This window comes from Patiria miniata, unplaced genomic scaffold (genome assembly GCF_015706575.1).
Source record: "Patiria miniata isolate m_02_andy unplaced genomic scaffold, ASM1570657v1 HiC_scaffold_21, whole genome shotgun sequence".
Classification (NCBI taxonomy): Eukaryota; Metazoa; Echinodermata; class Asteroidea; order Valvatida; family Asterinidae; genus Patiria; species Patiria miniata.
In genome coordinates, this window is record NW_024037060.1 from 6609297 (window position 1) to 6628418 (window position 19122).

The 19122-nt window shown below is 41.9% G+C and overlaps 1 protein-coding gene across 2 annotated transcripts; it reads left to right on the forward strand.

Annotated features, from left to right (window-relative positions):
- The first annotated feature begins 5067 nt into the window (after positions 1-5067).
- LOC119729526 (solute carrier family 49 member 4 homolog) lies at positions 5068-18192 on the forward strand. 2 transcript variants are annotated; one of them, XM_038202117.1, is made up of 12 exons: positions 5068-5156; positions 5816-6165; positions 7795-7905; positions 9643-9733; positions 9968-10171; positions 10514-10620; positions 12023-12152; positions 15430-15541; positions 16008-16075; positions 16678-16796; positions 17409-17591; positions 17873-18192. In XM_038202117.1, exons 2-12 carry the CDS (start codon positions 5856-5858, stop codon positions 18025-18027), a joined length of 1590 nt encoding a protein of 529 aa, XP_038058045.1. In that variant the 5' UTR covers positions 5068-5156; positions 5816-5855; the 3' UTR covers positions 18028-18192. The 2 variants fall into 2 exon arrangements, with proteins under 2 accessions (XP_038058045.1, XP_038058046.1); XM_038202118.1 differs by having other exon boundaries at positions 5081-5156; positions 5478-6165.
- The last annotated feature ends 930 nt before the right edge of the window (positions 18193-19122 follow it).

Genomic DNA, 19122 nt, shown 5'->3' on the forward strand with positions numbered 1-19122 from the left:
CTGCAAATGATGGACTCTAGCTTTAAACACTTTTCCAGTGTCACAATAAAATGTGGACTCCTAAAAATCCAGTGCCTCTTATCGTTTCATTGGTTGAACGTTCACAATTCTCACGTAGGCATTATATGCGCAACACTACCAGGGAGTCAGAATTTTATAGTTCTAAATATTATTCTAAACGCAACGCGCCAGGTGCGTTCTGCGCGACATCGCGCAGAACATGATACGCGCGCGTCAATCTCCATAAAAGGGTTGTTTACATCTTACTCGCCAGCTGAACACTCCATTATTTTGCAAGAGGGATGTTTCAAAAAGCATAAAGTTAATTTGTTGAACAAAATCGGGATGTTTTGAACGAATTATATGGGTTTCGATCCGCGGACTCCGCGATTCGTGGACGACGAATCTAACCACTCGGCCATCAGGCTTCCTTAGAATTCTTCTCAAAATCAATTTGTCTTAACTAAAGGCGGAGAAACGTGGAACATTGCTGTGTGCATCTGTTTTGGCTCCATGGACGAACAGAAGTCGGTATTTCGGTCAATAATGAGTCAACTGTTTTCATTTGTTTTTTTTTAACGTGTAAAGCGCATCGAGCGTCTTTTTTAGGCGGATTTTGGCGCAATATAAATGTTCATTATTATTATAATAACAATGTACATCTTCATTTTTTCCGTTATAATATTGTATACGGCGTTTCTTACGTCAACTTTATAAATTGCGCCATTAACAATGGTAGTCAAATTGATCGAACGAAGCTTCGTTTTGATTATAGTCAATTATTAAATATTCATTGATTTATGACATAGACCTCAGTTTGTTTCAATTTTAATACTACCCGTAGACCTGCCAAGCAGCTGTAAATATCAAACTAAACCAAAGTATAAAAGATAGAGGATACAAAAAATCAAAAAGTTATGTGCTAGTCAAGCTTTCAGGGATCGGTCTGAGCCATAACAATGCCCCAGCCAATCCCTTAGTTCTCTTCCGGGGTCTCGGCGTCCCCGACCAATACACACTTCCTTCCCTGTCCATCCATATAACCCCGGAGGGCCAGGCACCATGTAAAAGCAAAGAGCTAAGGGAGGAACAGGGCGGCCCCTAAGCCTTGATCCTTCGAGTGGACCACATGCCCTGAACCTGTACGAAGGCGCCAACCTGGAACTCACGGACAGTACCAGCCGCAGAGCTTACCGATTAAGCTAAGGTACCGTTGGTATTTTACGACGGGAAATTAAACATCTTATAATGACTGAATAGAACGCGTGCGTTGAAAAGCAAAAGACACCGACGGGTTTCGATCCGCGGACTCCGCGATTCGTGGACGACGAATCTAACCACTCGACCATCAGGCTTCCTTAGAATTCTTCTCAAAATCAATTTGTCTTAACTATAGGCGGAGAAACGTGGAACATTGCTGTGTGCATCTGTTTTGGCTCCATGGACGAACAGAAGTCGGTATTTTGGTCAATAATGAGTCAACTGTTTTCATTTGTTTGGAAAATTGTATACGGCAGTCTCGTTAGTCGTAGGTCTATGCGTGTGCTAAACGTACTTATCGTTACGCAACAATAAACACTATTATTATGTTGCCTTTTTTGAAACAGGCATCTGGGGCGTTCAGCGGCGGATCTAGGAATTTTGGCGGGGAGGGGGGGGGGGGGGGGTGTCAGTCCCGTTAGATGTTTATATCCGATCTCATCATTATTGTAATTGTTAGCCTATACATATTTTGTGTGTGTCGAGCGGGGTGGGCGGGGGTTTCGACCCGCTCTGGATCCGCGCCCGACTTCTATTCTTTGGACAGATACAGATTCCCAACTCCGAAAATGAAACGATAATTGTTTTTTAAGGATTTGTTTGTTAACACTGTAAATCAGGCCTATATTCCGTTCGCTGTTGCCAACAGTCCTTCATCAGCCTGTTATCAAACATTATTTTCGTGAAAAATAATGTGAACAGCAAGTTGCATCCTTATATTTAAAATAACCCGAATATTTAAATGTAGACGAAAACAACATTGCACCAGGACACCACATTACATTAGGGGCGATGTTCACGATACCGATGTACATCCTGTACGATAGCGCTTCGCTTGTATACCCCCGCCCTGCAAACAGAGCCTATATAGGGCGCTGGGCCGAGAAGCGAAGGGCTGATGAGCTTCACAGAATCTTACAAAGGAAGTGGGGATGGCATTCTGGGTAACTTATCATGGCCTATATGTAAAGACATAATTAAAGCTGCTGCAACTGTTTAAAGGGTGCGGGCTAGTCTGGTGCCCTGACTCCATTGTCCTTTGGTCTTCAAAAATATCTTTAGATGGGGCCGGGAAACAGTCTAGGTGCAGGCCGGTAAATTGGTCCGAAATTGCCTACGCCGGCCGAATCACGATTTGCATGCCCTCAAATTCCCTAGTATTTGAGCATATTGTGGGCCATGAACTTGAGAGTCCGTACAAAAAAAGGGTGGAAGCCGTGCACTGAAACGTGAGCTTGTATTTCTGTACAATTTGTATGAAATTGGGGCCTTAAAAGCGCTCTATTTACGTGTAGGCACCGTTTTTCAAAATGGCGATGGGCTTCAGACATTTAAGGGGTCATCATATTCGGATGGAAATTTCTCCCCAAAGTCATTAGATGACCCCCAAAAATTGAAAAGATGAAGACTTGAAGATGATAAAAATAGGCTTTGATTTTGATGTGTGTCTCGAACACCTTGGAGGGTTAATTGTGGGTATTTTCCCTGACTTTCTGAAGTGGGGGCATTTATCATTGGGTCAATGGCAGTGTATTGCACCCATGTGGACACTGTTAAAAGCGGGCACTTATCATGGTTCAGGGCCCGCTTAAGGGCCCGGAAAAAAAATTGGATTCTAGATGCTCTGTGGTGCGATCTGCGGCAATTTCTGACCACTTTGACCATTTTTTTTTGGGGGGGGGGAAGATGGTGGTGTACGCAGTGCCTGCCTTTATTGCGAATGCACTTTTTAAAAAAAATGGGGGGTTTTTTTTGGCGGGGGGGGGGGGTATGGCCCCCGTTCCCCCCCCCCCCGCTTGATCCGCCCTTGATTACAACCAATTTCTTTCGAAATTGTTCACCAGGAAACGTATATTCTTTATTAATTTGCAAATGGAAGAAGATGAGGCTTCAATATAAGCTAATTTGAAACTCAGCTTGGCCCCTTTAGTGAAGGCTTAGCAGAGGTGACAGCAAGTCATTTTTTGCAAGTCCAAGTCAAGTCACAAGTCATTGTTTGCAAGTCCAAGTCAAGTCACAAGTCATTAGGTCCAGTCACAAGTCAAGTCACAAGTCATTATAGGTCCAGTCACAAGTCCAGTCACAAGTCATTTGGTCTAAAAACAAGTCAGGTCACACAAGGGCGGATCCAGGACACAATTTTTGGGGGGGCCCAAAAAAATTTTGGTACCCCAAAAAGTGGGTCAAAAAAATTACGGCGTGGGGTTCGGGGCCCGCTTAAGGGCCCCGAAAATTTTTTGGATTCTAGATGCTCTGTGGTGCGATCTGAGGCAATTTCTGACCACTTTACCAATGTTTTTTGAGGAAAAGATGGTGGTGTGCTCATTGCCTGCCTTTATTGCGATGTCACATAAAACAAATAAAAAAAATTTTGGTCCCCCCAAAAAGTGGGTCAAAAAAATTACGGCGTGGGGTTCGGGGCCCGCTTAAGGGCCCCGAAATTTTTTTGGATTCTAGATGCTCTGTGGTGCGATCTGAAGCAATTTCTGACCACTTTAACCAATGATTTTTGAGGAATAGATGGTGGTGTGCTCATTGTCTGCCTTTATTGCGATGTCACATAAAAAAAAAAAAAATTGGTTTCGTTTTGGGGGGGGGCCATGGCCCCCTTTGGCCCCCCCCCCTGGATCCGCCCTTGAGGTCACAAGTATCTTTGTCCAAGAACACGTCAAGTTGCACATTATTTTGTCCAGCTGTAATAGGCTAAAAGAATTAAACTGGCGTGAACTAACGAGTTATTTGGAACATGCCTCCTTAATTCCCCTTTTTCAATGTGTTGCAATTACTATTCTTGTAGTTTATCACATATCTGTCGGATATTAGCCCTTTGTATACTTTTACTTTACATTGTAGAAATAAATGTTGAGATGACCGTGAAAAAAAGACTTCTTTACTCGATTACATGTAGTATACTAACACTTTATTGTTCAATTTTCATGTATACTAAACGCCTACCAATGGGTTAGGCTATCCGGTATTTTACATGCAATTGACAAAGGCCTGCTTTCTTTTCATGAAAGGTTCCTTTCAAAGTTTATTCAACCAATACATTAAGCAAGAGAAAATTGGTCATTGAAAACTGTAGTTTGTTGTGACAGTCTTATTGAAAACTTTTGAAACTAGTGGGAACTATTCATTTTACTGGATTCAGTCACTGAGGTCTATTTTCTGGAATGAAAAAGCTAATTAAAAGTATAATAGCTTAATTAAAGTGTATTGGGTCGCTCGAGTAGCGTCTAACTTGGGTTGGTAACAAGTCATTTTTTGCAATCCCAAGTCAAGTCACAAGTCATTGTTTGCAAGTCCAAGTCAAGTCACAAGTCAAAGCTGGTATTTACAAGTCAAGTCACAAGTCACAAAAATAGCGACTCGAGTCCGACTCGAGTCCAAGTCACATGACTCGAGTCAGCAACTCTGAGGCTTAGCCATATTGTGGGATTGCATGATGGTGCTTGGGCACGGTATACTTTCTCCCGCAATTAGATAGTTTGATAGCGCCCTCTGCTTGTGGCTTTGCCATTGGGGAATTTAATATTGTCGGTGCTCATTAACACCTTACAAGAAAAAAAATCGGGAAAAACAATGCACTTCATCATTCTTTTTATTCGTTTTAAATACCTAGACGCTGCCAAGGCCTTCGATCGCTGCAAAGACCCGTCCTTTGACATGACCGTGAAATGCTGCTCGCCTGGTCCGCTAGATGCTGCGCCCCCTCGCGACCGATAATGGTCCATCGCATTAAAAAAAAAAAAACTTTTTGTTGTCGGTTATGCCCAAATGAACACATTGGACTGGTATAAATCGGTGTCTGACAGCACAAGGGCAGTTCGCCGAAGCGACTCAGGACACGATTGCTGTGATATGCTGTAAATCGACTGTTCAAGTGCTTAAAACTGGTGAGTTGTGTCATCTTTGTAATTTATTGTACCGAGGCTGGCCTGAGAACATTATGGCATAGGTTTCTTGAAATATCAAGGCAACTTTTCAACTGAAGCATAGAAAGTTGACTTGCTTGACGTGGAACGTGCATCACATCGCGTTCAGTCCTCATTTCCATGCTATAGTTGAACGAGGTAACAACAATCAAATATTCAATTTGTAGGCCTATCCGTAAATGATTATTTGAAGTTGCCCTTTTGACATTGAGTAGCCTTCCTTTGTTTCTAGTTGAATTTTGCGTCGGAAAGATGTGAGTTTCAATGTTGATTCCCCTTCAGGAACGGAACTTTACTGGCACTGCAAGTTCACTGCAGCGAGAGTTTTGAGAAACATTTCTTTTACGAGTTTGCTCGGGTGGGACTCTACCGACGACCCCTGCTTGCTAGTGCAGACGCCTTAATTTACTCGACTATACAGATCTCACTGGAGTCAATAATTGGATGGTTCGATTCTGATATACCGGTAGCAGCGGCTTTTGTTTAAATTACGTCGGCAAAGGGTATCACCAACTATTGAAATTTATTTGACTATTTCATGCACACATTGCTTGATAAGCATAACCTATAACATTTTCGATGCGTGAGAAAGGCCTTATATAAGCGTTTTACTGTTATAGAAAAAGTCGTTGATGTTTGAACAAAAGTTTGTGCAACACGATGAAAGCGGATAGAAGACAGGCAGACGAGTCAACAAGGTTACTTAGTGAGGATCACAAAGTCGGTATCCTTGGCAGAAACTCCTCAGAAGGCCCGGATCATTATGCATCGGCAAACCGGTACAACAGGCATGCACCCACGGAGACCGCCGGGCCAATAGAGTTGTTATCATCCGGTAAAAGTAGCGTGTGCACCGTACACCACCACCATGTGGCATACGCTCAGCGATGGTACATACTCTTGCTGTTCTCCATGCTGGCTATATGGTCTGCGGCCGCTTGGAACACGTGGGGACCAATCTCGGACACGTGTAAGTAGTAAACTGGCCTGCTTAGAATAGAAATTTGCTAAACACGGACAATATTTGCTGAGCAAAAGCATTGTTACCAACTATTATTCGAAACCAACAAAATGCATGAAAAGCAAATGATTGTATAAACAAATATGCCTTTAAAGTTACAGTCCATCATTTGCAGCTGTCCACAAAGTAACTGTTGAAAAGCATACTTTGTTGAAAGATAGTAAGGGGACTAAACTCCCTGTGAAATTATTTTTTCTGGCAAGCTGTCATTTTGAAGAAATCAACGAAAAAAGGCCTTTCCAACGTTGCGTCTTAAGACGCACCATTGGAAATTTTCGTTAGTATAGCCTTCGTTTTTTTTTCATTCGGCGAAACTAGCGCAAGCGTCGACACGACGCACACGCGCGCGCGGCTGCTATTATTCGTCAGATCAGTGCGCGACATCGCGTTTAGGTGCAATCGGCTCAGTGACAACGTGTCTCGGACACTGAATTCAGGCCCAATTAAAAAATTTGATTCGGCAACTTTTGATTTGAAATCGAGATACTACAATCCTGGCCAAATCTCGCTGGGCCCCCAACCCCTCAGCCCCGCTCAATGTTGTCTCTCATTGCGCGGTGTGGGCTCCATCCCCTGAAGAGAACAACATTTACCGGGGGAGCGGGGGAGTTGGTGACCTTGGAGGCTAAGGTTATTTCCAAGTGTCCAGGCGCGGATCCAGAGGGGGGGATTTGGGGGTCAAACCCCCAATTGGTAACACCCCCCCCCCACCCCCCGTTTTTGATTTTACGGAGGCCAAGTGTCCGGAGAAAAAAACGTGTGTATATTTTCAGATTTTTCGGCCGATGAAACCCCCCCCCCTCCCTGCGAAAATTCCTGGATCCGCCCCTGGTGTCCCAACCATTTTGGCCGGGATTGCAATCCTGGCCAAATCTCGCTGGCCCCCCAACCCCCAGCCCCCGCTCAATGTTGTCTCTCATTGCGCGGTGTGAGCTCCATCCCCTGAAGAGAACAACATTGACCGGGAGAGCGGGGAGTTGGTGACCGTTGGAGGCTAAGGTTTTTTCCAAGTGTCCCAACCATTTTGGCCGGGATTGTAGAATGCTGTTTTTCTCGAAACACACAGCTGAAGTTGAGATGAAACTTCATCAGGTTAGTTGTTCAGCATCCTTCTTTAGATTTTGAGCACGTTTGTTGCTTCAAACGAACAAAATGCACCAATTACAAATGATGGACTATACCTTTAAGTAATTTTTTTCTGCTTGGGCCCTGGTCCCCCCCTCCTTTTTTTTTTAGCGTACTTCGCCTGTCCTTTACTCTTATTTTGTTTCTTGAAATCAAACTCCTTAATTGGAGAACATCCAATCACAAAAGTGGGTTGACTAATTGAAGTTTGTTTTCGAATCAACACGTGGATTCATTTGGCGTACTAGATTCCTCATGGAAAGCCCGAAAGCCCGATTTGATGAACTGACATGTTGTTTCTCGCACGACATGTTGTCGAACACATTTGTAACATTTAAAATCACTATAACCACATATTTCTAAACAGATAAAATGAACACTGAAAGCCTTTTTGATGAGGGCTAATGTACACAATTAATGTAGACCCTGGATTGTCTTCTTTTAATTTTGCAGCCAAAGTTGTTTTTAATTGGAGCGATGGCGACGTGGCGCTCTTAACCAATTGGGGTTTCATCACCGTGATCACGTCCGGAATGTTTTTCTCCTGGATGATGGACGTAAAAGGTTCTCATTATCTTCCAGCAACTGTACTCATCAAATTATGTCATCAGATTAATTAAAATATTGTGACACCTGACTAAAAAAAAACCCGGTTCATTAGGCATGGGCGTTTCCCCCCAAATTAGAGGACACAATCCAATTAATCGGTACAGTCAGTGACGTATGGCACACGTTGCAGGCCTCGCTGAAGGGGGGGGGGGGGGTTAAAGGTCCTAATTTTGCATATTTGGGCAAAGGGGAGGTACATTGAGTCTATGTCACTGCTTAGGGGCCATTCAAAATTTTCGATGTTTTTAAATTTCGAATTTTTTTTTCAAATTGTTTTGACCCAACCACCCACCCCAATTGTCGATCTTAAATTATTGATTTTCCATTCAATAAAAAAAACATAACGAATGTCCAGTTCAGTGACGGCGGAATGCAGCTGCAGTCCGCATACAGTACCTTTGCAACAACACAGCCCACTAGCATTCCCGTACGTATATAGGAGTCCATCTGGAAACACGTAGAACTAGTACATTTTAAATGGTATTCATAAATACCTCAGACAGTTTAGCCATTCCTATTGGTCGAGAGCCCGTCACGTGGCCGGTATTAAACGGATGATAAAGACATGGCTAGCTGGTCTTAAACACTTTTCCAGTGTCACAATAAAATATGGACTCCTAAAAATCCAGTGCCTCTTATCGTTTCATTGGTTGAACGTCCACAATCCTCACGTAGGCATGCGCAACACTACCAGGGAGTTAGAATTTTATAGTTCTAAATTCAAAACGCAACGCGCCAGGTGCGTTCTGCGCGACATCGCGTAGAACATGATACGCGCGCGTCAATCTCCATAAAAGGGTTGTTTTCATCTTACTCGCCAGCTGAACACTCCATTATTTTGCAGGAGGGATGTTTCAAAAAGCATAAAGTGAATTTGTTGAACAAAATCGGGATGTTTTGAACGAATTATATGATTTTTTTTTACCGAAAAGGTATTTATGAATGGGAATAAATATGTACTCCGTCGGTATTTATCACTCTGTTTAATACCACTTAGAGTCTGGGTGCTGATAATTACCCTCGCCTCCGGCTCGGGTAATTATCAGCACCCAGACTCTAAGTGGTATTAAACAGAGTGATAAAAACCTCCGGAGCACACATTTATTCCCTTAATAATAAGTATCAGCTCGCTTAAAAAAAAAAAACTTTTGTAGGCGTAAAAAGGTGTAATGGCTCCCATTATTCATGAAGTTTATTTTAGAAATTTCAGTCGTTTTTGACAGAATTTTTTTTTTGAACTCTCAACTCGCGCTTTCCAGACGTGTGGGCGCTGCCATGTTCACTGCAATTGCAATGCAGGCTGCCTATAAGTAGTCTTGGACTATATGTCTTGAACACAAGTAGGTTTATTTCGTTGTCGCGATTCAAAGAGAATATACATCAATTTGCTTTTGCTGTAATTTTCAGAAATGGATGGAATTTGGGGGGTTGGAAAAATATATAAAATAAAGTTACACTAACTTTTTTGAGGTTTTGGGTTCGAAAATGCTATAAAAACCAAGAAAAACAATCATTTTCCTGTAGTCTGGTTCCCTGACTACATTTAAGAAGAAACAGAGCAGTTTACATACATTGGGGAATTGTAAGGTCAGGGAACCAGTCTAGCTGGCTTGTACAGCTACTAATTCCAAATGCATATTAAACGTCAAAATATAAACCCCTCTTCTAATATTTTATTTTATTTAAATCAAGGGCTCCGATTGGCCACACTGACAAGTGCTTTACTACTGTTCATTGGCACGGGCATCAGGGCTTTGCCCGTAGGAATCGACAATGTCATTTGGTAGGTATTGATATAGCTTCGAAATTAACAGCGAAACAAACTGATGAAGTATGGTGTAACTATATAAGCACCCGTCGCATATATTTCCGGACTTCGTTGTTGTGTCTGATCTGAGAAGTGTTTAGTACAGTTTCACTCAGAAAAAAGCTCACCGCTGAGGACGCTCCGTGCTAGCGGTCTATATGGCAGAATATCGGAACATTAAAAAGAAAACAATTATTATTCCCCACATAGGTCGATGAATATTGGCATGATTTTCGTTGGTCTGTCGAGTCCGATACTCCTGGCTGGTCCACCGCTTCTCTCCTCTGTCTGGTTCCCGCCTCACCAGAGGACCACAGCCACAGCTATAGCCTCACAGTGTTCTTACCTTGGTATAGGAATGTCGTATTTAGTGGGGCCGCAGGTTGTGCACAATATCTACACCAAAAATGAGAGGTGAGTTTTACAGACTAGGCAAGATTTCAATTGATGTCAATTTTTCAACCATTCTTCACATTTTCCTTTACATCGCGACAAAATTACACTGACTGATTATGTTTGTGCTAGTGAATAATTGTATTATGGCACAGTGCGTGTTTTGCCGTGTGCGCCTCATGCTAAATGTACAAGCTGCACGTCTTCAATCATCCACAATTTCAAGTTTTACTATATGAAATAACATGCCCAACTTTCAGTTTTCATTGCCGAACCTGATGACATTCGGAATATTGCACGAATCGCTCAACACTAATTTGCGATTCAAGTCCAAGACGTGTTTTATCTTGTGCATGTATATAGTAACATATCATCGGACTACACAGACGACATCGGGAGCACGAACGAGACTCTACCACCCAAACTTCGTCAGACCTATTTCTCTCAAATCATGGAGTTGATGTATATTGGTGAGAAGACACACAAAGGACACAATCGAATAATTTAACATAAAATTCCTTTCCCACTTTACAAAACAAAATAAAACACACTTCACAAAATAGTTTTACCCGCTAGTACTTGTTCATCGACTACAGTTAGGCTTTCATCAAGTTATTATTTTCGTTGATTATAAGCCTTTTAAAGGGAATATACATCTTTTGCTTATGCTGTAATTTTCAGAAATGGATGGAATTGGGGGGTTGGAAATATATAGCAAATATAGTTACACTGACTTTTTTGAGGTTTTGGGTTCGAAAATGCTATAAAAACCAAGAAAAACAATCATTTTCCTGTAGTCTGGTTCCCTGACTCCATTTAAGAAGAAACAGAGCAGTTTACATACATTGGGGAATTGTAAGGTCAGGGAACCAGTCTAGCTGGCTTGTACCCGTTCATAGGTGTGAAATCGATTGCAAACAAGTGCGATGGTCAACTGGGGCCAATATTTGAAAAAAGCCAGTTTTTTCAACGCTGATCGGTCGATCAGCGTTGGAAATTGATACAAAAATACCACTTTTCTTGAAAATGACAGTATACCAGGTGCCATGATTTTACAGGATGCTTAACACTGTCATTCACTAACAGTCCAGCAAGGTATTTCAAAATGATTTGGTAGTTTTATTTTTTGATGTTTGCAAATGTTGTATTTTCCCTTTAAATTAAAGAAATAAAACACAGTATATATTGCATGAAGGTTGGTGATATTATACATTGCTTTCCACTCTATATCCTTTTTCATGGCTGTTATGCTGGTATTGGCTATGGCTAGAAATTACACACGCGCCTATGGAAGCGGCTGCAGCCACTTCCCATAGACAGTGTGTTACAAGTAGCCGTAGCCAAGTAATTCGGGGCGGCCTTTTACTCACTGTCAATCGTGAATTAGACTTGCTCAAGTATCACTTTGACCCATAAGTTTGAACAAAGGATTACCCAAATCTGGCCCATGGGCCTTATGCACGAGTCGGCCATATTGAATTGAAAGTGAGGTGAAATTTTCATTTTTGGAACTTGCGAAGAGAAATGAAAGCAAGTAAATTACTAATTAATTCAAGTCTGCTTCAATGAATAATTTAAAATTTGTATTTAAACATTCCCTAATGTTTAAAGCCAGATTTAAACAAAAATGACAGTGAAATAAGGCTGCGTAAATAGTCTGGTGCCATCCCATTCAACAGTTAACAATTCATGAAATGCAATCAGGGAACTCGACAAAAATGGCCAACTCGTGCCTAAGGGCCCGTTGTGTAGGCCACATGTATGAAAAAACTTCTAGTAAATAGTCATTCTGAGTCGATTGAATGGAATTTTGTGCACTCTGGGACCAGCTTTGCTACAGTTGCCTTGGTTTTTTTCTTCTTCGATTGTCAGAACTGGCAATTTGCGCCGCTCTGTTGATTTGTGTGTTCATGTCATTTCCTGCCAAACCGCCTACTCCGCCCAGCAACACAGCGGAAATACAACGGAAGGATTTCAAGCAAGGGGCACTGATTCTTGTCAGGTAAACCAGAGTGTGCCAAAAAACGTGCAGCATTCAGAAACAAATAATTAAAACTGTTTAACGTTTGTTTTTCTTCAATTAAATTATATATTACATAAAAGCCTGACTATTTCTCAATCCACTCCTTTTTACTCCATTCCATTTGGGTCCCTAGATCCAGAAATACAATCAATGAAGTGAAAGGGTGTAAATTTTACTTGGGCCACTCTCACCTGTGATGTCACCAACTTCAATGCCTATTCAATGCTTAGCCATGATTCAGCATGTCCAGCTGGATGAGAGTGGCCCAAGTACAACGTACACCCTTTCACTTTTATAATAATTGATCGTATTTCTGGATCTAGGGACCCAAATGGAATGGGGTAAAAAGGAGTGGATTGAGAAATAGTCAGGCTTAATGTAATATATAATTTCATTGAAAAAAACCCCAAACAATAAACACTTTAATTATTTTGTTTCTGAATGTTGCACTTTTTTGGCACACCCTGTAGTCTATAGTCATTTACTTGATAATGAAACCTCTTTGGACCGCACTATTTTTTAAATATTTTTTTTTAGTGTTTCATAATCAGAGTGTAAACATTACGTCACATTATTCTCTAATTCCAAAAGAGTGAAACTAGCCCGAGGAGACGATTTAGAGTGGAAATCATTATATCTAACTGTAAATCGTCTTGTCCTTATTTTCGGTGGAATAGAGTAAATTAATACACTCGACTTTTTTTTTAGTGTATTCTCGCTCTTTTTGGAAATACAAGGTGCGTCAAAAAGAAAGTGACCTGGATTTAATTTAATGATTTTTTCCCCTAACAAAACAAGGCAATCAAGTTTGATGCACCAACGATACACACATTTTTGCTTTGTTTTGATGTAAACATTTCGTCACGTTATTCTCTAATCCCAAAAAGACTAAGCCTGAGAACACGATTAAGTGAAAATCATTATGTAAATGTGAATCAGACGTGTCCAGTTATTTTCGGTGGAATACAGTAAATTTTCAAAGCAATCAAATTGGATTCACCAATGAAACATATTTTTTTACAGCTGTCCAATGGAACGCCACTGGAAGCTATTGAGCTGAGTGAGAAATACACTCAGATTACACACCGGCATTCAAATACAAAATGAGATTTTAATCAGTTGAGTCAAGACTGAAACATTGTTTTTTTACTGTCAGATTTTGTGTTTTGAATACGAGGTACAAGTCAACTCTTTTTTTTTCCTGCAATATTGATGGGGAATCTTGTCCGTTTTCCTTTGCAAGTTTTCGTTCCTTCATGGAGTTGAGAAGACGACCATGTTTTCATTGTATTTAATGGGTATTCATCTGTTCGTTGGAGTCCGACGGTAAATGATCAGTGGTGGACAGCTGAATTTTGTGAATTTGTTTTGTTTTTATTAAAAAGGACATAACTTGGGAATCGAGTGAAATATTCACAGTTATAGTCAACAAGCTGATTTACCCGATCATAGATCGGGTAGGGCGTAGTGTTGGGGATGAAAATGTGGGGAATTAAATGTAAATGGGGGATATAGTTGGGGAGACATGCAGTTATAGAAAAGCAATTTCTGTGGTGTGATCTGAGGCAATGTCTGACCACTAAAACCAAAGATCATCTTTTAAAGTTTAGAGTTTGGAGTAATTGAATCAGCTACATGTATTCTGAGCAATAGAATCATTATTGTAGGCTACAACATTTTTATTCGGGGAAGAAAAAGTGTGTGTGTGTGGGGGGGGGACACCAAAAAATGCCCCCCCCCCCGCCTCAAAATGTGTGTGTGTGTGTGGGGGGGGGGGGGGGGGATGGGGGTGGGGGGGGGTTCCCCCTGTCCCCCGTCGATTTACGCACATGATAATTATGTACCGTGGCAACTGTCTGTAAATGTTGCCGTTGGTCTGTTAAATTGGCTTTTTGTGAGGCAGTCGAATTTGGAAAACGTAGTGAAAAGGTTACTGTAGTACACAGGCGAAGGCTGGTTTAAATCATAGTGCAACAAAATGTGAAGGTGTCATTTGAAATGAAAATGTTGAGTGTTACCATAAAATTACAAACGGTCTGAATCATGGAGGAAGGTCATAATTAAGTTTCAGTATTGGACTCTTCAAACAAACGTAAACTTGAACTTCTAACAATTTGCGAGACCGTCTGCGAGGAAAAAGTCGGTAACTTTTATTGAAGTTGGTACAACCATCTATATAAGAGCAAGTTTTACTCGGCCTCGGAGAAATGTTTGCTCCTGAAAGGATCCGAGACCGCGGCTTCACGCAAACATCGTCTCGGGGGCGAGTAAACTTCTCTCTTATATATATAGATAACATATGTAGTTTATACCTATGTTATTTTTTTTTTTGTGAAATGAAGCGAGCCACACATTTTTTTAAATTTTTTTTTCTAATTCGGTCACTTTCGAAAATTGGGGCAAGTGCGATCAAGTGGTGTGGAAGTGGCTGCACTCAGTGATATAATAGTCTCAGTGTTTGGTTATGACAGCGAGTTTACCCCACAGTTATGTCTGTGTGGTGCTAAAGAGGGGAAGGGTGAGAATGCCCCAAGCGACTGGGGTTATGTAAAGTTGAATTTTGTACGCTAGCTATACACCTCGTGCTGACACGTTGAAAGGTTTTGGCTGAATGGTTTTTGTCCAGAACAGATATAGCCTGCACTGAAAAGATGTATGCAAAAGCACGGGGTTCACCGTGACCCTTTGGTTCATGGCCATTCGTCGCAAGTGCATTCTGATATATGGTCGGAATGGCCTATTGCAAAGCTATAATTCAGCATTTCTTTGTCAAAGCGCCGATGGGGTTTCTCCTTTCACAAAGGAATATTTGCGGATTCGTGACAAAGCCGGACACGGTCGGCGGATTTAAAAACAAATTGAGGCAGGTCATCCTAGACCCAAACGACCCCTAACATCCATGAAGGTTTGTTTGGTGAAAACGTCGAAAGGACTTTTTTCATGGACTTTTTCATGGATTTTTTTTGTCGTCTGTGTTTAAAAAAAAAAAATTAGGTTATTGGGTTTTGCCTTGCATGTACTTCGGTATGGAACTGGAAAACTTGACATTAAATTTGGAATAAAATTATGTCGCTAGACTATGCAACCGAAAAACATAATAGTTCAAAAACATGGCGACGGGACGTTTATGAAAGTGGAATGAGGCAATTTCTTTTTTCGACTTTCAAAAAGGTTGGCTGGGTAATTATAGGCAAAATCCCCTTGCACTCCCCAGGTTCTACACACAACTACAATCACCCTTTTCTCTTTTAATCAGAAAACGTCAATTCTGGATCCTCGGCTTCGCCTACGGTTTCAGCATGGGAATTTACGGAGCCTGGAGCACCATGCTCGATCCGATATTCGAAGAAACCCTGGGCGTTAAACAGGTGAATAAGTATATGGTACATAGCATAAATTTCATTGTTTGTGTGTTGGCAGGGATTACCGATTTTTCCGACAGGCCGCGTTTTATGTCCTTAGTTTGCAGGCCTACTTTTAATTCCCTCGCATTAATAGTTTGCATTGGCTTCGAAACAACATCTTGGTAGGGCCTAAATCAAAGGATTATTTTTTGAAAAATCGTTTTTATATATCAATTTGCCCAGTCGTGCCATGAGGCCTGCGCTCGGTTTTTCCCGTCCCACGTACGAAGGCAAAAGTCGAAGGATTTGTTTGGGGGGATAAGGCCTATTTAGGTATTGGAAAAATTCATTTGTCCAGTCAAGCTATTTTGCAGAAGGGCTAAGTTCGGTTTTATTTTCTAGTCGTGGCCAAAACACGAAGGATTTTCCATTACCCCCAAACCAATTTTCTATTGATGTTTTTTTTTCTCGTTTCTAATTATTTTACCAGCTAACTACCGGATGGATAGGCGTCACTTCTAATATTGCAGGGACAATAGGCGGCCTTCTCTTCGCAGGGTATGGTCATCTATGGTGGTTTCACGTACACGAACAGGAAGATAGCCATATGCATGGGTATCATTCATGGCGTCCGTTAATTACGTTAATTGGCACTAACAAATCTGTACTTTTTCCTGCGCTTCGATGTCGTTCTATACAGCCAGGTGGTCTTAAACCACAGCGGTCCGTGCTACAATCCTGGCCAAATCTCACTGGGCCTCCAACCCCCGGCCCCCGTTCAATGTTGTCTCTCATTGCGCGGTGTGTGCTCCATAAGCTGGAGAGAACAACATTGACCGGGGGAGTGAGGGAGTGGGTGACCGTGGCAGGCTCAGGAAGTGTCCCAACCATTTTGGCCGGGATTGTAGGTCGACGAACACAGGCCTTGATGTATCAACTTTTGTAAATACTTAGGATCACTACACAGTTATATCCTCCTTGAATAAGTCTTTTAAATTAAAGAAAAATAACAGTAATATATATTACAGGAATATTGGTGTTCAAAACGTATGCCTTACATAATTATTTTTACATCCTAGATCAAAGTTGAAATCAGTATATTTCCAGTTACTTTTTTTGTGTAAGAATAATACAGCATTTTTTTTTGGCCACCGTATCAGATGCGTGGATTACCTTGGCGGTAAGATGAGACGTCTGCTGATGTTCCTGTGTGGTGGCGCTTCGCTGGCTTGTCTGTGGATTATCTGCCTCAGCCATCGATGGATCACCTTTAATATCGGTAGACAAAATTCACGAAATTGATATTGACATGTGACATCCCCCCCCCAAAAAAAAAACCCCAAAAGGGTCAAGCGAGGAAAAAAAGCGTTCTTAATAGTCCTAGTAATGATAAAAAGAAATTGTCTGAATTGTGTATAAGGGCCAATCGACGAAGTCGAACAAATAACATATAGAGGCGACCATATACACTGCATACACTGGCAAGATGAATTCGGCCGAGAATACGGCTTTTCAACAGCTTTGGAAATTTGAGTAGGCCATGGTAGGCCTATATATCACGAGACAGATATTTGGCTATTATAGGCCATCGCAGATTTGTCCTTTAAATAAAATGTAGGTAGAATATAAAAAGCAATGGCAGTCATTTAGAAAATTTTGAAAATTGCTTGTTATTCTACCTGAAGTTTTTTCAGAGGACAAATCTGCGATGGCCCTATAGCCAAATATCTTTCTCATGACATACTATGCTCTGACTGTGTGCCAAATTCCATGCTTGTATCATCAAAGGCACAATCCCCCAAATAATTCCCCTATCTGCCCCACTAAATAGGCCTACGGCATGTTTAAATTTCTTTTTCGTGTTTGCCCCCGCCTTTTCTCGCCCGTGTAGAGTCTCTGTACGCGGCCTGCATTCTGTACGGGTTTCTGGTCAACGCTACGGTACCTATTTTCTACGAGATGGCGGTGGAAGGAATGTATCCCGTAGCTGAGGGCATCACCACAATGGTCATCGTCTTACTCAACCAGAGCTCTGGACTGGTCTACATATCCATCAAAATGATCCCAGGCGTGGGTGAGTGTCACGTAATTGGGGGGGGGGGGACTTTCCGATCCATGCATCATCTATTGAGGGCGCTTTTCTCATAAAAAAAACCCAAGTTTCTCATAAAAAAACGTAGACGTAACATTTGAGATTGCGCCCTTTGCTGCCGAATTGCAGGGTTACCAGAACGTAGTATCTCTGCTATTTAATGGGCCTACGTACGTAACGTCCACCTGGGGTAATATAATGTTTTAAATGGGTTTATCGTTTCGAAATCTCGCCAACATTCTCCCCGGTTTTTTTGACGGCAGGGTCGCAATGGATGAACTGGGTGGCATTCGCTTCGGTTGCAGTCTGCCTACCGTTGCTTTTCATTTACAAAGAGCGCCACAACCGGCTCGATGTGGACCTTCTGGAAGAAGAAGAATTCCCCATCACCGACGAAGGTCAAGATAATAAAGCTTGACCGCCAAGAGTTTGCTTCGAAGGCAGAAGCGTGTTTATTTCAGAGTTGGCTTCAAGCAATAATTATAGATTCAGAAGTCTTGCATCATGTAAAGTCAGGTTGGCGTAGCGGTACTTTCCTCGCCTTCCATCGCTGTGACCTGGGTTCGATTCCTGCCCTGGCCAATATGTGGATTGGTTTTCAGTCCCTACCTGATTCCGTGGGTTTTCCCCAGAATATTCTTCTGGGGTTTTCCTCCTAGCAGATGAGGGAAGATGCAAGACAGCCACTTGTGTATCTTTGTGAGTTCCTTTTGAACAAGTCGGATGGGGATGCGATGGATGTTCGATGGAAAGCGCTCTTCCACTTTCTTGTAGTGAAATCCACGAGATCGCCCACCGTCCTGATTGCACACGACAGAAGGCGAGGCGAAAGAAGCTGGTCGTTCTCAAGATGATTTTCATTAAATATACTATTAAGTGGTAGATTTAAGATAAAATGTAGAAACAGCAATTTGGGCTCTCAAAAGAATCCTCGCATGCACGTACAGCATCACTGTAGAAAACCGGGAGATGGGTCAGGAATTTAATTTCTGGTCTAATAAAGAAAAAGGGGCCGTATCATAAGTCCGACGCCTCATAGGTCCGACGCCTCATAAGTCGGACAGTTCGGACTTATGAGGCGTCGGACCTATGAGGCATACAATTTATTTATACCGCCTTATAGGTCCGACGCCTCATAAGTCCGACGTCGGAAAAACGAGGCGTTTAATTTGTCGGACCTACGAGGTGTCGGAGCTATGAGGCGACGGAGCTATGAGGCGTCGGACTTATGAGGCGTCGGACTTATGGGCCTTTATTTGGTTAGGGGATGCGATTTTGTCGGACTTATGGGGCGTCGGACTTGTGAGCGGACCCCAAGAAAAGTTGGTGGTCAAAACGTAGATCCCGGTAATTTTGAAGGAAATACTTCATGAATAAAAATACAGGATGGGGCGACTTGTTTAGAAAATTTTGAATCATGGTAAACCGGTAAGTTAGCATACGTGCTTGAAAACATGTTAAACCAAGGTCACCTTTGTCTGGTGATTTATACAGAATGTTTTCTCACAGCCAG

Coding starts and splice junctions, on each gene's coding strand:
- LOC119729526 (XM_038202117.1), top strand. CDS start 5,856: ATGAAAGCGGATAGAAGACAGGCAGACGAGTCAACAAGGTTACTTAGT. Junction 16,076..16,677: donor GGCGGCCTTCTCTTCGCAGG/GTATGGTCATCT, acceptor CCACCGTATCAG/ATGCGTGGATTACCTTGGCG. Junction 17,592..17,872: donor CAAAATGATCCCAGGCGTGG/GTGAGTGTCACG, acceptor TTTTGACGGCAG/GGTCGCAATGGATGAACTGG.